This window comes from Gallus gallus, chromosome 1 (genome assembly GCF_016699485.2).
Source record: "Gallus gallus isolate bGalGal1 chromosome 1, bGalGal1.mat.broiler.GRCg7b, whole genome shotgun sequence".
NCBI lineage: Eukaryota > Metazoa > Chordata > Aves > Galliformes > Phasianidae > Gallus > Gallus gallus.
In genome coordinates this window covers 107,103,532-107,123,637 of record NC_052532.1, presented here as the reverse complement: position 1 = coordinate 107,123,637, position 20,106 = coordinate 107,103,532, and the positions used below count along the sequence as shown (strand labels likewise).

The 20,106-nt window shown below is 36.5% G+C and overlaps 1 protein-coding gene across 14 annotated transcripts in view; it reads right to left on the bottom strand.

Moving 5' to 3' along the window:
- The window catches only part of TTC3 (tetratricopeptide repeat domain 3), a 59,947-nt gene that overhangs the window by 30,600 nt on the left and 9,241 nt on the right, over positions 1–20,106 (bottom strand). For 13 of the 14 annotated variants that reach the window (XM_416727.8, XM_015301408.4, XM_046905661.1 and 10 more), the window contains 12 exons: positions 19,864–19,958; positions 18,680–18,742; positions 17,688–17,742; positions 16,843–17,005; positions 16,683–16,731; positions 15,682–15,841; positions 13,920–13,974; positions 8,733–8,793; positions 5,187–5,253; positions 2,026–2,163; positions 920–1,000; positions 235–347 (listed from right to left, as the gene is read on the bottom strand). In XM_416727.8, coding sequence (XP_416727.4) covers positions 235–347; positions 920–1,000; positions 2,026–2,163; positions 5,187–5,253; positions 8,733–8,793; positions 13,920–13,974; positions 15,682–15,841; positions 16,683–16,731; positions 16,843–17,005; positions 17,688–17,742; positions 18,680–18,742; positions 19,864–19,958 — 1,100 coding nt within the window. Of the gene's footprint in view, positions 1–234; positions 348–919; positions 1,001–2,025; positions 2,164–5,186; positions 5,254–8,732; positions 8,794–11,069; positions 11,328–13,919; positions 13,975–15,681; positions 15,842–16,682; positions 16,732–16,842; positions 17,006–17,687; positions 17,743–18,679; positions 18,743–19,863; positions 19,959–20,106 lie in introns of those variants that run through there. The other variant, XM_015301440.4, reaches the window with a different exon arrangement.

Below are 20,106 nucleotides of genomic sequence, written 5' to 3'. Positions count from 1 at the left end.
GGCATGCTGGTCAGTCACATCCCCACAGACTGGAGACTGCTGGATTCAACTGGTTCTATTACATTTTTAACATAAGCAAAACTGAAGTTGTAACGAATCACTCTGATGTTTGAATTTGTTGATTAACAAAGACTAATTACAAACAAATAAATAAATAAATAAACAACCCACACAAGTATTTCTCAAATGAAAAGAGCTTTTGTATCAAATATTGGCATTTTATATTACACTAACCTGTTTTGTCTGAGGTATACTTTTCCAATTCCATAGTATGCCAGACAATCAAATCTTTCTTGCTGGTACTGTATAATTATTCTTTTAAACTGGTCTTCAGCCTTTGTCAACGCCTTGAAAATAAATTTAAGACAAAAAGGAGATTAACTTAGGCAGCAGCTTTCTCCATTTTTTCTCTTATTTTTCCTGCAGTATGCCCTATTGTTTGATTTGTCCTACGGGCAAAAAAGGAAATTAAGCAACTTTATGTTCATGCACAAAGGACTTTCAAAACAAGGGATCTAAAAAACAATGAGGTTACTGAACTACAAGTGACCAAGTTTTCAACTCACTGAAAGACAGTGAGTATTTGTAAACAGTACTGAGGTGAGGGAACTACTTTCTGTTTTGGTGTTTTCAGGGACCAAAAGCATTGCCTCTCTCTTTCAACAAAGATGGAGAGAAATAACTGACCACTTAACTAATACTTAAGAATCTCACTTGAAACTTTAAGAAATAATTTTCTTATCTGGTAGTTTAATTTGTCTGCAACTATTAAAGACCCAATCCTACAAAAAATGACTTTATAACCCATGATAAAAGCTTTCCTTCCCAACACATCCTATATTGTTAAGGCAAAAATGGATGACCAACCATCTGAACTAGAACTTCAAATAAAAACCAAGATAGCAGCTTAATGTCATACCTCGGGCTGTCCTATTCCAAGCAGAGAAGTGGCATGTCCATAGATGATTACAACATAATTAATAACACGAAGATTCAATTGCTGCAAATAGAGTCAAATTATAGAAATAGCACGAAAACACTTCGCTAGTAACGAGTACATTACTGACTACTGTGAATTGAAGATCTACAGCAGGCATAGAAAACTATCATAGCTTCCAACCACATTAATGTTGCATTTGGCATAAAGAATGAAGGCTAACTACACCTTTATCTTGGTCATTTGGCAGCCTTAAATATTTCAAAACGATACATCCTGAAATGTCTGCTTTTTGAAATACTACAACCTAGTATGTTGACTACGTGTAGTACAAAGCATCTTCGCTAGATTTCATGTTTAGAATTGGTTCTCTTTATTTGAAAAACAAAAACAGTAACAGAAGAAAAAAAAAATAACAGCTTATCTCAGACTTCTTTTCTACCTCATAAATGAGGCCACAGTTCCAGATGGGGCATTGCATCTATGCAAATAATTGATGCATTATTTGCCTGGTAATGCAACTAATACAGTCCTGCTCTTGGCACTACGATACGGACAGCTTGAAGTACACATGCACAGAGATGGTCACATAAAACCTAACACTACAGATCAGTCTTTTTTTTATTGCTTGTTTGATGTTGTCTTTTAAGAAATCCAGGATCACAAATGGCTCAGGGGCAGAATGGGTAGACACGTGCACTCAGAAATTGTAATACTTGCATCAAGGAATTACTGACAAGAACAATACAAATGCTTTTCACTCTATAACATAATCAATAAAGGTTAAGCTAGCAGGGCAGTCGTTTCATATTAAATATTCTGGCAGATACTTTTAAAATTTCATCTAGAAATGCACACATTCACTGAACATTACAAAGAGGCATCATATAATCCCATAATTACTCTGTTTTCAATTTTTCTCATTTTTAAGCTCCTTGACATCCATAGTGCAACATATAACACGTAGGCAACGTGACGGGCAACAATTCAATAATAATGACTTATTTTGGTGGAGGGAAAGAATGACACAGTATTGAAAGCATAAAGCTTGATTACCTTAATAAATAAATAAATTCCTCTCAATTTACCTTCAATTCCGAAGGATTGAGAATGTTCAACAGTTGTGAGAACATTTGTTCAGCACTGTGACACCTCTGGTCCATCAAGGCTGTGTAACCATCATGAACGAGGGATTTAACCACTTCAAGCAACATAGTTGAATCCACCTATAATATTTAAGAGTACTTAAATATTTAAGCTACTCAAAATGAAAACAGCATTTTTTCCCCTCTTTTTCTTTAGAAACTTCCAAATTCAGTTCAAGCATTATCTTATTAATTTGTATAGCAAAATGCAGATATGTTTTCCCCCCACGTTTACATTCCTTGTGCACAAATGTATTTCCAAAAAGCTGAGAATTACTTCTTTCAGCCTACAGTTTTTTTCTCCATCTAGGTTACAAGTTAATGCTTAAAGGCTTCAAATTGCATTAGGTTATCAAAATTTCACTACAGCTCCTTCTTGAAGCCTGGGGGAGTTTCCAGCAGTAAGACTTTAATACAAAGAATTGAAGAATTAGGAACTTCTGTTCCCTTGATCTACCTAAACACAAAGCATAATGCTAGCTTTAGGAAGCAGATCATTCTGTTAATGTAGAAATACTTTTGACTATTTAAGAATCTATCACAAGCAAAACCAAACAAGAAAAAGTTATCTGGCTTTTAGCCATTACAATATCATTGTAATTAATTGTATTCCTGTGAACTGAGTTAACATTTTGGCATGCTAAAACTAGTAGATGTCCAGAATGTACTTTCTGGATCATCCATGATATCTGATCATGTTTTGTTTTCATCGTGATACCTGGCTAAAAAGGACAAACACAAGGGCTGCTCTGAAAGCAATGCCTCCAATTATGTTGACTCACAACATCAGAGACGAATGGTGGTGGCATGGGCAGCAGAGGGAGAACTTTCCCATCCATATTCCCTTAAATTTTGTTGCCATGTGACAGATGGCAGCAAAGGGGCACTCTGACAAAACAGCATCTGACATGGAAGTGCATATGAAGCAAAGGTGTGTCACTGAATTCCAGCATGTAGAAAAAACGGCACCCACTGACATTCATTGATGCTTGCTGAACACTGATGGAGACCAAACAGCGGATGTGAGCACAGTAAGGCAGTAGGTGGTGTGTTTCAGCAGTGGCAACAGAAACGGTGGGTCACCTCCACTGGTACAGATTTTTACAAGTGCAGCATGGAGGCTCTCGTCCATCAGTGGCAAAAAACAAATAGTTAATGGTGGTGAGTGTGTTGACAAATAGTGTTTTGTAGCTGTGAAATTGCTCTATCAAGCAGTATTATTGCACTCTTTGCTGTAGTTTCCATGGAAATAAATGAGGCATTACTTTCGGAGCAACCTATATATTGAAAAAAATATGACCTAATGAAAGTTAGAGACAGGGGCAGCAGAAACTAGCACTAGGCACATAAAAAAAAAAGAGAGAGAAGAAAAGAAAACTGCACACCAAAATGCAGAAATGAGCTAATGAAAGCAGGATTGAGACTATTTTATTACCTAGAACAAATGTCACAAAGTAATGCTGTCAGACATTGTAATTATGGAACAGAAAAACATAATTTACTGTTAAGCTAATGTATCTACATGACGTATGAAGCTGATTAAGCTAACTACAAACATTATGTTTCATACTAGTACTACATTAATCTTACAAAAACAGGTATTTTTAAAGGAATAAGGAAGGTGAAGTTAGCATCTCCATCTTCTCCTTGATTCACTTTTCTCTTATAATCAGCAAATGACTAATTATGTATGTCCCCATGAATTCATTCAACAGCTTCGGGATACTTGTTATTTGTTGCTGATAAGGTCCAAGAAGGACAATCCTCAATTTGTGAATTGTATGGAGTTTTGAACAGCTGTTCAACAAAATATTCTGTAAACATTTTCAAATGCATGCATCAAACACTCAAAAACACTGAGTCCCAATTGTAGGGGATTATAAATCTCTGAATGGCTCCCAGTGATTTTTATCATTTCTCTTACAAATTAATACACAAGGTTATCAGTTCATTAACTCAAGTTTCTAGCTAAGTTATTCTATGAGTAACACAGGAAATTAGTGGAACAAAGCCGTGGGAGGTCTTACAGGAGGGCAAGAGATATGATCGTACAAAAGTATCAAGTGAACTTATTTCACTCATCTGTGCTGACACACTCATTCACACACTAACGAAGAGGCATTCAAATGGTCTATATAGTACGACTTGGGTGTGACATGGGGTATTTTTAAATGCACTGTATCTCTGGGGCTCATCCTGACTGGCAACAATAGGAGCAGACACCATTACAGGTCTTTGACCTATTAACTTTGTCTAACTACTCATGAGTCTTGGATGGAATTAGCAATTTCTCTTATCTAGCTTTCCTTAGCTTAGTATTCCATGGTTCCTGATCTGCTCTCTATCTTCATATCAGCTTTTGTCTCCCTTTCATTTGAATAAAATCACATATAGGTGAACTGTAGCAATTAACATTGGTTTCCCTGCTGTCGTGTTCTCTGGTGTTCATGCATGAACATCTCCATTCATATTTCATTCAAACTAAACTGTAACAGATTTCTGATTAAGTTCTTTCAGCTGGATGGAAAAAGTTTGATCTAAGATGAACTAATTGCCCAAATAAACTATGCAGTGTAAGTACAGAGTATTTGGTAGTTAGCAAATAGATGGATACACATACCCCTTTTAATCTCAGTATTAAAAACATGCATTTGATACATAACTTTAGTAAGGTTTTAGGTATTTAAGCATTAAGAAGTAATTCTGAGAGAAGCTATGAAACCACATAGGTTCCTCCTGATGCCAAATAAAAACAATCTTGCTGCATTTTCTTCAGGGTCACACACACACAGAAAGAAGTTTCCTTTTTTCTAACTAGACAATATTTTCCACAGAGTTTTCCAGCATTGACCATCGCTGAGACATCTGACTTTGTGGCAAATTAAGGCTGGATAGTGGTGGAAAGGGGAAAAGAGAAGTAAAAAGGGCTACCAACAATGAGATAGCATAAATCAGTGCAATCATATGATCCTTGTTCCCTGACAAAAATCAGGCTAAATGTGAAATGCTAGGTTTCTGAGTGAACTAGGATTTTGGACAGCATTACTAAAAGGCAACACATCATTTACAGTTAAGGTCATATGTTAAGTAATTCCCCAAATTACCTGGTGCACAGTACAGACGAGTTTATCTTGGATGCTTTTAGAGTCTATCTTCAAATCAAGGTGATCCCTACAAACAACAGCACAATGGTATTATGAGTTTGTAGCAGTACTTTACATGTACCTAAACTTTCAAGAAACAGAAATGTCTGTACTTTTATCACCATCATCATACTAGCCTATATGACAGAGGTTATCACAGCATACGCTTTCACAACAGCAATAAGAAGTATTGGAACATTATGACACTATTCAACCTGATGGCCTGGGATTCACTAGGGCTTCAGGGAAGTAGAGGCCTTCTCCATCATTTTAGTCATTTTATTTGATCTTCTCTACCTCACTGTCAGCTGAGCTGCTCTCATGGAAGCACTGGACCAGGTGACATTCCAACATCAAAGGTTAAAGTACACTTTAGGCCTCTTTCCCTTTTTCTGAGTACGAGATCCTTTATTCAAGGACAACACCTACTTAAAATCAGTGGCAGTTTGGCAGGGTGCAGGCTAGGAAACACAGAAGAGAAGAAAGGAGTTCTTTCCAACTATTCCTTTCTCCTGATGAAGCACAAAGTCAATGCACAACTGACCAACAGAGAAAGCATAATGCAGAAGCAAAGCATTGCTTGATACTCTAAATCAAATCCCCAACCCTAAGATTGCAACTCAGTCCTCAATGTTACTATATTGTCCCATATACATTTAGCTCTGTCCCACATTCAAAGGCATCGCTCATCTCTTAGGAAAAATGCATTAGAGTGTCAAAAGATCCTTGATTATTTTTGAAGCCAAGCAACTCGCTAATTACAGAACTGGAAATTTGACTGTAACTGACCACACACCTCCCTTGTTAGGAAATACTGTATTTTCCCAAGTCTAAAACTTTACTGTGAGAGAAGCAATTCTGTAGATGGTTCTATTACGTTAAAGAGGATTTGTTCCCATAGTGACTTCTAAAGTTCAGAGCTTTTTTCCCCATTAAACTGAAAGAAGAAACAACTCAGAGGCAACCAAGTTAAATGAAATAAAGGACCTCTCCCATGTCAAAGTTTCAACTACTCTAGCTGTGGTGGCATTCAAAAAGAGTTACAGAGGGAAAAAAAAAAAAGAATTATACAAACAAAAGAATATAAAAACACAGATTAAAAGATGATAGGTTTCATGGTGACACTTTAATTTGGACTACAGGTAATCAGGTTTAGCTCCCTGGTTTCCTATAGGTTTGGCCTCTTCAAGGTAAGAAATCTACACTTCAAAAAACAACACTTAATGGAAGCTCACGTAAACTTCTCTATGTCAATGTAAGCAACTTGTTTTGCTGCATCCCTTAAGTGAACACAAATGAAAAATATTAGCTCAAGAAGCATATGACCAAGAAAGGACAGTTAGAGCACCATTTGTCTCATTTCACATTCCACGTTAAAACACCTACAGTTTTGAACTCTGTGTTGTCTTAAGCAGTATGTCAGCATTTGCCTCAGTTGTGTTACAAAACAAGTCAGCAGTAATAGTTCTTAACCTTTAACAACCTATTCAGTGAGGAAATACACTGGCAAAAGGTATCACCTATAAATGCAGTGACCTTCCCAACTTGCTTGGATTATGTCAGCACCGGTGTTTGGGAAATAATGATTTCTTTTGTTAAACTCTTTTAAATTTTAGAACAAATGGAGGCACGTGTTTTGTACATAAAATCTATAGTGCTGTTCATATCAACTGATTTAATACAGGCTCCAAACCATTAAACATATTGATTTACATTCAAGAAAGGTATTCACGTTCTAAAGATTAGGCATCACTGTACTTTATGCCAAGATTCAAGTTCTATGAAAGTACTAAAAAACTTTTTAAGTACAACTTCTTTTCTAGTATTAAACAAACTGCCTTACAATGCTCTCTTCGTGGTCAAATCTCTAATTTTGACTATGTGCACAAAGAATGAAAAAGGTTTAAAAAATGATTTGGTACACAGAACAAATAGTACAAAGAGACCCTGAAAATAACATACAGCTTGAGTTACGCTGCAACGTAAGTTTGAATGTAACAATAAGAACAAGATTGCTGCTATCTTCTGCTGCAAAGGAAACACATCTATTGGTAGGCTATATCATGTGTCTTGCTTATGGGCAACTTTTTCTTCTTTTTTTCTTAAGTACCAGAATTAAGTTATTGTTACATTTTGTTGCTGTGCAAGAGACTGTAGCAGAGGAGCAATCTAACAAATGGCGTCTGACATAGAAGTGCATCTGAAGCAAAAGCGTGTCACTGAATTCATCCATGTGGGAAAAACAGCACCCATTGACATTCATTGACACTTGCTGAATGTTGATGGAAACCAAACAGTGGATGTGTGCACAGTGGGGTGGCAGATGGTGCATTTCAGCAGTGGCATCAGCAACATGAAGGACTAGCCACATTCCAGACAGGCCATGCACAGCTGTCACACCACAAAATGAAGAGCATCTCCGTCAGCTCATCTGTGCACATTGGCAGATTACAACCAGGGAACTGTGTAAGGAGGTGAAAGTCAGCTTCACTGCATTGGCAACAATGGTAGTGACACTGGAATATCACAAAGTTTGCACCAGATGGGACCCATGAATGCTCATGTGGGACTGGAAAGAACACTGTACACATGTTTGTCAGGATCTACTGAACCAATATGAGGTTGAAGGTAACAGTTTCCTGAATCATATCATTACCGGTGATGGGATGCGGTGTCACCATTATGAGCTGGAGCAAGAACAACAGTCCACTGAGTGGTAAATTCTCCACTGAAGAAAAAGTTCAAGATGCAGCCCTCAGTGGGTAAAGTGACATGCACTGTCATTTGGGATAGGAAAGGGATGATCTTTCTGGACTTCCTGGAACCCAGACATTCCATCAACTCTAACCACTGCACTGTGACGATAACTAAGCTGAAGACTCCAACTTCCAGAGTCAGGTCAGTGAAGAAAATAACCTTTCTCTTGCAATACAATAATGCCAGGCCCCATACCTGTTTGAAGACAGTGAAGCATGTGGCCAGTCTTGGCTGGACTGTCCTACCACATCCACTGTACAGTCTGGATTTGGTGCCTTCTGACTTCCATCTGCTTCAGCCAATGAAAGATAGGCAATGTTTTCCCTAGCAATAATGCTGTCATAGCAGCTATGAAACAGTGGGTCACCTCCAATGGTGCAGATTTTTACGAGCATGGAATGCAGGCTCTCATTCAGTGCAAGAATGCATAGCTAATGGTAGTGACTATGCTGAAAATGAGTGTTCTGTAGCTGAGAATTTTCTCTATCAAATAGTGTTATCATGTTCTTTGTATCTGTTGCAAATTCCATGGAAACGAATAGGAGGTATTACTTTTGGAGCAACCTACATATTAATTTATTTCTATACTAGATTTAAGAGCTAAAATTTGTTCTTATCCAAGAAAAAGAAAATTAAAAAGCAAAGAACAAGCAGCAAGTCAAAGCTTCTTTAGCCCTTTAAGTGCTTCGTAACTCAATTATAAGAAGTAAATAATTTTAGTTCTGCTAAATAGCTAAAAAAAATTCTTACTGTTTCTTTTCAGGTTCACCAGGCTTGTTCTTCGACCTTCCTTTGTGTTGGTGACTTTGGCCTGTAACAGGAAAAAAAAGAGAAGTATTTCAAACACAATGACCATTATATTAAAAAAAAGATACACTTGAAACTCATATTTTGCTTTATAAGTAATAGATCTAAAACACTGCAATATCCAGAGCTAGTGCAACTGAGAAGTTTTTAAAAAAAAGCTATCGGAGTGTTACAATATAAATTTCATATTATTTTCATTACATAGTAAGTACAGAATGTTACTAACCCTACAAAAGGAAAAGGATATTTCAAATATACAGAATAATCTTGAGATTCTCTAACATGTGATCTGATTCCAAGACTGTAACAGCTACTGAAGCAAACTCAAGCCAAATAAGTCATGTATGTTACACAAAACCAACGCTGTTATTTTTAACTACTAGATGATAACTACAACTTCTAAAAGGTAACAGTGCATCACTTTGGCTGCAAAGTGTCTTTATCCAAGCTCAAGTACATAAATTTTACAGAAAGTCTTCTACTTCAGAAAATCATTTACAGAGAAGCCCAATACAAACCACATTAACGTTAGAATTCCTAACATATGAGTCACATTGAGATAAACAACCCTGATTCTAACTTATAAACGTTTGACTATGTGAAACCACCGGGCTACAACAAGAAGAATGAATCTATCGTGGTACTGATTAGTTTCTAACTCTGAAACACCATCAAGGACTATGCAAAACTCTTGCTTACTCTAGAATTTCCAGTATCTGTAGTTAATTAGTCACACTGCTCTACAAAGTAAACTAGTTGTTAAGAATGAGGAACAAGAGAAGATGTTTTATTACTTAAAGCAATTGGTCAAAACCAGGAAGTAACTCTTTTCTTTTCTCTGGAATTACAACATAACATAAGGCTCTTGAATGTGCATATGCATGCTTGTAATGCAACCATGGAGTGTTTCATTTTCAGGACTTTTCAGTTACAACTTTACAAGGCTTTAACAACTCAACAGCAACAGTGAAAAAATCCAGTTACGTAGAGAGCTTCCTTCTGATAAACAAGCAATTCACAAGCAAGGCAAAAAGTAGGATTTCTGGACTGGCAACCAACAAGCAACTGACAAATTCAGTTACAGAACTGCCGAGCATTACACATTACATGAGATCCAAATTATTTACAGTAATATGAAGGGGGCAGGTTTTTTTTGCTAGTTAAACCTAATTCATTTTACAAGACATACAAGAAACTCCTTCTCTGTCTCAGCCATATGTTGGAAGAGAAGACTGTTCCACCTATGCTCTTTTAGGAGATGACTATAGCTCCCTAGCACTGGACAGCATCACACAGGCAACATGCATTCCAGCACTTGGATATAAGCTATTAGAGCACTTGAAACCAAAGATAAAGCATGACTACCAAATAAACGGAGCATTTGTTAAATTACCACCAGTTCAATATGAAAGAGGAGTTAATAACTTCATATATCAAGTTTCAATAATTACCTACTCTTTAAAACGTTTGTGTTACTCAGAAAAGTCCTCTGTGCACTTAGATTTTACATTTATATACCATGTATGTATTTTAAAATATGGAAATACATTGATCATAGAAAAACAGAGATCTACCCTTTTGACTAATCTCACTCAGGACAGCAAAACGTCTAATACACTCATAGGGAATCTTCCATTGATTTTTCACTACTTCATTACACAAAATCTGAATTAATCCAAACAAAATTCAGATGTCATGAAGACTGAATACGTTCAGAATTATTTTACAAACCATTTACTGAAAGCGATACAGGAGTGTGAACAGGTGTCTGCTGAAACAGCTCACACACATTCAGAGCTCCAAAGTAATGCTAATAGTCATTATAAATTTTAAAGGCACTAAATTTAAAGGCATTTAAATGATGGAAAACAATATTTTCAGAGTCAGACATTTCAAGTATATAATCAGTTTACCATTTGGAGATGAGTATTCTATTCCCTTCTCTTCATTAAATAGGTTTCTGTCTGTTAAGGAACTGATATATCATTCAAAGCAAAATCTTAATGAAGATAGAGCAATAAAAACCTTTCCTTGTGTAAAATAATTAATCAGCCTAATCATTTCATACTAAATGAACTCAACATTAAAAGCCATTAAATAAAAAATGATTTTAGGGAAAAATTTCCTGCACGAATGACTACTCTTACATAGCAACCAAGATAACCCCTGCACTATTTTCATTATAATTCAGCATGATTTACTGCTACTTTCATTTCAAAAGACACTACTTTCAGATTTTAAGAAGTACTTTTAATTCAATAGCAAACATAATTCACTTACCCCACCAACATTTTAAAGTATTAGTACAAGTAGTGCTGCTTTTCACAGAGACTCTCATTAGGAACAAACAGAAATATTTAACAGAAATACACACATGCTCAAAAAAATAGTACATACAAATAAAAACCGTAACGAAAAAGGACAGCACTGTTAAAATAAGATACAGTGGCATAAAGTTCCTTTACATGAAACCTCCTGCAAGTCACAAGCCCTTATGCGAACAAAGGGTATGAAAGAGAAAGCTGTTCTTCTCCACCCACACTAAACATGTATCAGCTAGTCATTCAATGCATAACCCCTCCTTTCACATCAAAGCCAAATCAAATATTTTCTTCTACATCCATACTGACATAATGAGTTTCAGGGGGGAGGAGGAAGCAAGAATAGAAAGAAAAAGTATGGAATCATCCACGGGGTTTTTTTTTTTTTTCCCCAACGATTTCAACACATTTCATAATCCTACAGTCTCTTCAGCCTGGAAGAATCTACAGTTCTCTCCCTGCATTCACTCTTTCATTATCCCTCTTTCTTCCTTAACCTCTCTAAAATGAGTTATCCTTCTCACTCAGGAAGAAATGAATCCAGGCATTTTACTTGTCAGTTGCTTCAGACTTGTTCAAAAATCCTTGTGGCCACAGTACATCTCTTATTTTTCTCATTAACACCGATACCTGGAAATAAACTCAGGGCGTTCAGCAATTAATTCAAGCTCCTCAGCAAACTGACTTTCTGTTTTTTTCCTCCCTAGATAAATGGGACATCTGGAGCCTAAGAGCAGATTCTCAACATTCCACAAGCCTTGAGGAGGTATGCTGCATTATCAACTGAAAGTTGATTATACAGGCACCTTAACAAGGTCTAAGTGCTGATCAGAAACTTAGTTAACAGGCATGTTTTTTGTAAATAAGTTCCTGACCATCTATGGGACCTGGCCTATGTAGCACACAACCTTTTGTCTGGATAACACCTCCCTGTGCAGCCTCAGGACCACCTCACCACCCTCACCAAAAATCCGTATTAACACAGCACACATGTAGCATTAGATTTTAATATGTACAGCAATTCTAGGAACAGGTGGGCACCTCATGGAAACTGTATGAATGCTTATATGTTGTAATGTATAAAATCTTGTGTGCTTTAAATCCTGGGTATGTATGCTATTCTTTCCTTCAATAATCCCACCCATATTAGGTGAGATATTTAGAAACTTTCAAGTGGGGAATACAGGTAATGGACATAATAATCTTCTCTAGGAAAAAAAGGGGTATTGTCTGTGCTTAATCAAAGTGAACATAGGATCTTTTGATTCTACTAAAAGCAGAATATCTTAGCCAGCAATGTTATCTGATTAATCAAGGACAATTAGCTCCCCGCGGAGAACTGGGAAGAGGAGAACTTTTCAGCTTGTTCTTAAGTGACAGATCAGGATAAAAAGAGTAAGAGGAACGTTCCCCACATGACCACCAGGGTTGCACAAACAACCCCACAAAAGCACAGACGGCCAGGAAAGTATCCAGCAGAGGACAGAGTGTTAAAATTGTTTAACCTTATGAAGGCAGTAGGTTTTTCTGCTGCATTAGATAGGCATTTGGGAATTTAATGCATAAATACACTGCTTCATTTGTGAAAACTTCCAGCAGTGCCCAATCCCTCATAAAAAACAGCATCTCCCCGAGTGTGTGGGAATAGGCTCATTGCACACTAGCTAATAAATCCACTTTTCTGGCAACACTACCACGTAACATCCTTTCAACAAGTTAGTCTTGACTTTTTCTTTGGAATCTTTCTATGTTTCCATTTCATAATAAATTAATTATTACTCCAAGATGTTTGCATATGTCCATAGTCTACAAATCAAGATTATTTTTTCCTACTGCTCGTTTTTAAATAACATTTTGCAATATTTCTTCATTGGTTTCCTAAGATCAAATTTTGAGATGCTTCATACTTTGGCATCTGTCCAGGTAAATATTTAAGCATGTGAGGTCTAAAGAACAGCACAACTGAGCACTTCAACCTTCAGACTTCTCCCTGGTCAAGACTATAGAAGGACTCACTGCAATGGAGGGAATACAACACAGACATGCACCTCGTCCAGATATGGCAGGAAAAATACTTCACATAAACCTTGTAACTAACAACAATTTCTGAATGTCAGAGAAATCTCATAGGAATTTTCAATTCAAGTAGGTTTACCAGATGATAAAAGCAGACAAAGCTCAGGAGAATTCACTTTTAAGATGATAGCTGCTCCTGCTTAAAATGAACACGGTCACCAGGGGAAGGTAATTCCAGGACTGTGGTATATTTGGGGTTAGGAGGTCCTTCTACAAAAGTGTTTTTTTAATTTAAAGAAACACACGAACAGTAAAACATACCAACTTCTTCCTCTTAAAGTTCATAGCAAAACATTCATTCTGTCAAATAGTAATATCCTTTCTCTCTAACTGCAAGATTATTTTCTTAAAGACAATATCAAGCCTTTAGTAATCATAAGCAAACTATGAATACTAAAACAACAACACACATTTCTCTTAATTTTAGTTCCTTTTAGATCCAAAAAAAACCTTAATACAAGGAAAGTTATTTCCAGCCTCTGACTCAGCATTTTACTTTTCAGTTCCACTTAAAATTCCAAGATCATCCATATAAATCAGACTGAAACTATAAAAGAGGAAATAAGACACAGAAATAGGAGTACGTAAGTAACTGTACCTAACAGGAACAAAATATATATATAACATAATAGCTTATTGTTGTGCAAATGACACTACATAAACTTGCTTATTAATAACAACAACAGTGAAGGAAGAACTGACCCAGACTTGGTAAACGGTAAAACAAACTCACTTGGTTGAAAGTCCAGAGACCACACTTTGTTTTCTGTCCTGGGCATGTTGGTCACCTAATGCCAAATACAATAGTTTGGTTTTACACAGAAAATAAAAAGCAAATAGGTATTATTCAAGCTTCATGGTCATCTCGTTGCATATTAACAGAAACAATCTTTAAACCTAAAAACTCATTTGCTCATTTCAGTACTATGTGGAAATTACAATTAAATCACAAATTACAATTTCAACAATGAAAGCACAATTATATCGTATATTATGCCCCCTAAGAAAATGTCAATTAATCAAACTGTACTCGTACACATACTTTTCCCCCAATTCATATCAATTTACAGTATCTAAAAATGCCAGCTTTTTTGAAGTAACATTCCTAAAGATAAATTTATACAGACCTACATTACGAAGATCCGCACGCACAACGGCAGACTCAAGTTCTCATAAGACAGTCAAAAACTTGAAGCACTTCTTGTACGTTCTGGAGCTCACTGTGTTTTCCAGTAAGTTATTCCAGCTTACATTTCCCTCCCTTTGCCTTTGTACCCTAGCTTCATTTTCCTAACTATTGCGTCATCTTTACTCATTGTCCCACCCTCCTATAAAAACCGAGAAGGTTATTTGCTGAGTTTAATTCACAACAGCACAGAAAGCCTTTGCACTCTAACAGTGAAGTAATATTCTAAAAGGCAGCGTTAAAGGCATTTGTTGGTAGATTTCTTTGACCATCCTTCTCCACTGTGTATCCTTAGTTTATTTTTCCCGAACAAAACTCAACCCTGACCAGAGAACAAAGTTTAAGTTTCATTTTATCTTTTGAGTCTTCCTCACCAAAAAGTTAATAAAAATAATCTAGTGGAATGCTTATGCTTGTAAACAATTATTTAAATTTTAAGAATCAACCTGGACTCAGAGATCCTTATGGGTCCCTTCCAACTCAGGACATCTGTGATTCTGAGTTCTAATAGTATATTACACTTGTTTCAAACACACAAGCCAAACACGTGACTGAGATCCACAAAATCCTAATTTTAAATATAAGCCAGATAAGAGACAAGAGAATAGTATTGTAGAATGGCCTGGGTTGAAAAGGACCTCAATAATCATCTCATTTCAACCTCCCTGCTATGTGCAGGGTCGCCAACCACCAGACCAGGCTGCCCTGGAGCCACATCCAGCCTGGCCTTGAATGCCTCCAGGGATGGGGCATCCACAGCCTCCTTGGGCAACCTGTTCCAGTGTGTCATCACCCTCTGTGAGAAAAACTTCCTCCTCATATCTAACCTAAACATCCCCTGTCTCAGTTTAAAACCATTCCCCCTTGTCCTATCCAACCTCATAAACAGGAGGGGGAACGGCATTTTATATGCTCCCTTCAAGTATTAGAAGGCCACAGTGAGGTCTCCCCGGAGCCTTCTAGAAGTACTATTCAAACAACATTGTTTCCTGGAGAGAAAAAATTGCTTAACAGAACAACAAAATAACGGTCTGTAACCATGCAAACACCTTAGCATTGCAACATCAGTATGAAATGTTCCTATTTAGGAAAAATCCCTGTATATGATTTAACTTGCAAAAGCATCTTCCACTGAACTTTATTAAACCAGGAGACACTAACAGAATCCTCTTGAATTGAGAGCGCTCTCAATCTAAGGGCACTCCTCTTGCACTTAGCTGAGAAAGTAAACAATTATTAAAATACTACTGGAGCAAAATTTCAGCCACCCATTAAATGGCATATTCCAGAATGGAGAAAATTAACATACTGATAGTCTTGGAATTCCATCTGTAGGATATCTTATGGTGGTATCGTGTTTTTGATGATAATGGTCATCTTTATGATCAAACTGCATTTGTTTTCTGTCCTTCTCTATTTCTTTTTGTTCTTGAGAAACGATCAAATGAGATTTTGAAGAACCACAGTCCCTGAAAAGGAAGAAGAGAGAATCCTAGTTCTTCCAATATTAACATTTAAGATATAACACATATATTTGCTGTGAATAGAATAAATAAAAGCCTACCCTCACAGAAGCTGTCATGCCACAAACATACTTAAAGCATTTGATCAAACTTAAGCCTTCGAGGTACACAGTATTAGCTTAAGCAAAGATCTCTAACAAAAAAAAAAGTGATATAAGAAAAAAACCACACTATTTCCTACATCACCAAAAGTAGACCAGTAGAAACCAAAACAGTCTTTCATAGGCATTCAATGCAAGAGTTAAGGATTATGCTGTAACACAGTTGAATGTATGAATATGGAACCCCTTAACTCTTTTGCTTTCCCTGGACAGATTAAAACTAATGTGACAAAACCAAGTTTCCTACTCATTAGGATTCACATTAGTTTTTACCACTGCCACAGTGCATTTGCTAGCATTCAGTTCCTCTCATAATGAGGATTTGAATCGGCCTACTCTCCTCATGAACATTATACAGTAAAGTCAACACAAAACAGAGGACGTGATTTACAGAAACATTTTCAACAGTGGGTGTGAAATAGTGTGGACAAAAAATGCAAGACTATAACTGTTTCCTGTTATTTCCAACATGGGTAGAACTTAATACGCTGAAGGAGACTACTTGGAAGTAGAAAGCATCAGAAGATAGCTTATGCAGAACCTAGAAGTCCTCTTTACTACTAGGCCACATTCTGGCTGCAGTTCTGATAGTCTTATTTCTTTCATCTGTGACATATATCACCTAAATCTTATACTAAACATTGTTAATTAAAAAAAAAAAAAAAGCAAATTTAGCAGTTGCTTACTTTTTCTCAAGAAGCAAATTCTTTGGTTTCTGCTTATATTCTTTAGTACCTATAGAAAATTTTATAAAGGAAAAAAAAATTAGCCGTTTTCAAAGGAAAGTTACCAATAAATGAGATTTCCTTTTTTCAAGGCAATCAGAATGTAATCAGAAAAGTTTACCCTTGATTTCCTCTAATGTCTTCTTTAACTTGTCATTTTGTTGAATAAGATCCTTAAATCCATCAAGAATATTCTTGCACAGTTCCTGAGCTCTCTCATTAGCTTCTAAAGCCAGTTCATGCTCCCCCAGTAATGACAGCGCCTTACAGAAGTGGTAATGACCCTGTGTGGACATCAGGTTAACTGTTCATTCACTCAAATAAGGAAATTCTTTATATTTAAAACAGTTGAAGTACATTGGACGGTATGAAGTGAAAATACTGCACACCCTGAAAAAATCTTTTGCACCTGTGAATAACATGTGAATAAGTTTTCAACTACTCAGCACTGAATTCACCAGAAGCAGTATCTAGCTTCAGAGAAAAGCAATTTTGTTTTTTCCTTCCAATTTCAACTACTGATTTGCAATTCTGTAACTACCCCTTCTTTAACCTTCTTTAGTCCAAGAATACAAGGAAATGCATTTTGCCCACTAAACAGGGTTTTCGTTACTCTATGGACTATATGTACTCTTTTTAAAGAGTACACTCCTTAACTGTGCACTCTAAGCACTATGATAACATAGCTACGCATTGTGAAGTAATGTGTTTTCTTTACACATGCAGAACATCATGTATGTAAGTGCACCAAAATAACATTTTTAACATAAATGTGCAAGAAAGGTATGTGCTTGTCTCACTGAAACAAAATTCCCAGACACTCCATTCATTCTACTGTCATCAATGCTAAATGCAGATACGAACACTTCCTACCTACCTGTGTGATATCTGTAATTCAGACTCTGGGATCCTATGTTGGTTTACAATACTAGCAAAAGACAATTCTGAAACACGTATGAAACTAACCTTTGGCCAATTAGGCTTCAAAATAGTGGCCCTTTTTCCATCAGCAAGGGCTCTCCTTAGAGAGAAGGAAGGAAAAAGAAGAGATATTTATTATTCAGACTTCAGGAAAATCTACAGACAAGGGCTTCAATGTACACAGCACTACAAAAATTTAAGATAAACAGAAGAACAGTTCATGCACCTGCAAAAAGCCCAGAGAGAATAGATGTAACTGGGAGTTCTCAAGGAAGGAGATGACTGAAATTATCTGAGAAGACTACATCAGGTGAAGCAGAAACAACCAAAGCCAGCTGAGAAACAACTAAAGTGGCTTGACACTGGAGACCTCATTGCTATTAGCTACTCACCAATGGTCAGTTAAAGACACACCAGATACGGACAAATAGGATTTCAAGAATAACACATAAAAAGTATCTAATATCCATTAGGAGTACCATGCATAGTAAAAATCAAATGTAATGTGCAGAGGGTTGAGCACTGCACCGGGAAAATGGGCAGAAACTATTAACTCTTTGGATGTTAATATTTAATTCTATTGTTTTTTGTTTTTCTTGCAACAATTAGGTCTGGATTAATAACTATCAGACCCTTAAGAGTTCAGTTTTACTAACAACAAAATCTTTATATTAAAAAATACATCCACCTTGGTCACAAACAAGATTTTTAGCTTAACAATTGGCTTAATGAACAATAACCGCGGAGACACACTCTTCTCTAAAAGGTTTCATAAATCACAGTGCTCACTGATACTAAGGGCTTTTTTTTTCCCCCCAGTCATATAACCTCCCCACTGTTCCAAACTTTAAACAGTGTTACATACTACCAGCAAACACAGCTAACACTACTCTTTTCTCTTAATATCAGTTTCCTGAGGCAGTGACATCACAATTACTATATATACACTTCATTTTTTTAAATACTTTCTTTGTTCAGCGTTAATTTGCACTTATAGGAGATCACAATATTTCAGATTATAAACAAGGGTTACTTACTTGTACTGCTTCGTGAGAATTAAACAAAGAGCTCGGTTTCCATACAGAAGATGGTTTGCAGGACTTAAGAAAAAAAAAAACCAAATCAAAAAGTTTGTAATATATATCACTTTTGGAAATCTGAAGGAAAAGTTCTCCCAATAACTGTCTGCAAACACCATAGCCCAAACACTGCAAACAATTATATGCAGGTTTCCTTCCATAGTCTCAGCAATTTACAGGTCATTAACATTATAGTTTTAATTATGAAGCTATTTGTAAGATTCGTAAGGCAAAAAGAATAAAAGAAGATAGATTTAGATTCTGCCCCCTACACTTTGCTGTGACAGATACATCAAAATACAACTCAAGCCATCCAAAGAGACAGCTAGTACACTCCCTCCCATCTCTGCTTTGCCTGGGGGAAAAGAAAAAAAGAAAATGGTGTGAATCATGGAAAAGCTAGCTTGACTGCCACATGCACCCCATTTTGTTTTGTTCTGCAATTCTTAACTTCCAATTCAACCAAACATTTCACAAACACTTTTGGATCGCCGGTCCTAGAACTCTGCTTCATAACCACCTGTTTGACTGGGCCGATCAAACAGCAGTTGTAAAGAATTAAAGCACTGCTCCCAAAGTACCTACAGAAGAGTGAGCGGGGAGAAACCTGTGTATGTAATCCAGCAACCACTTGAAACAAAAGCAAAAGGATGCAGCCAGCTGAGGAAGAAGTGTGATGATGAAGCAGATGAAAATCAGCTCAGTTAGGGAAGAAGAAAGAAAATAAAGTCCAGAGAGGTTGAAATCAGCTTGAATTTGGGATTGAGATATGACACTGTACTATGTGACAAAATCTGAAGATAGACAACAGCAAAATGCTAATCTCATCAACCACACAGTTATAAAAATACGGACCAAATTAAAAAAAAAATCCAATTTTTATGGAATTCAGATTTACTCTACCTATTATTTAGTCATCTTAGATCAGCTCTAAACCTAACGGAATCTCTTGGAAAGAAAAAATGCAAACAACCACTAGCAAGAAGAAATAGAAAAAGTTGTGTAACACTTCTTTTTTTTTTTAGTTAGACATCATTTGGCTTCTAGAGTGACTCATGCAAAACTAAACAAAATCGTGATAGATCCCAGTAAGCTCAGGAAATATGACACAACACAATCTAGTTAACCAGTTGAGTTCTTACCAAAACTCTATGGCTTTAGTATATGATATTATAGCATGATCATATTTTCCTTGGGAGAACTCCTCATTTCCTTTCTGTTTCATAGATTCACTCTTCTGTGAAATTAAAAAACAATTCAGAAACCACTGCAATTAAACTCAGTTGCAATGTGAAGTAAAAAAAAAACATCTGGCAATAGACAGCTCCAATGTACAATGGCAACATAAACAATCAATGTTGTGTTTAAGTCAGGATCTCTCCAGG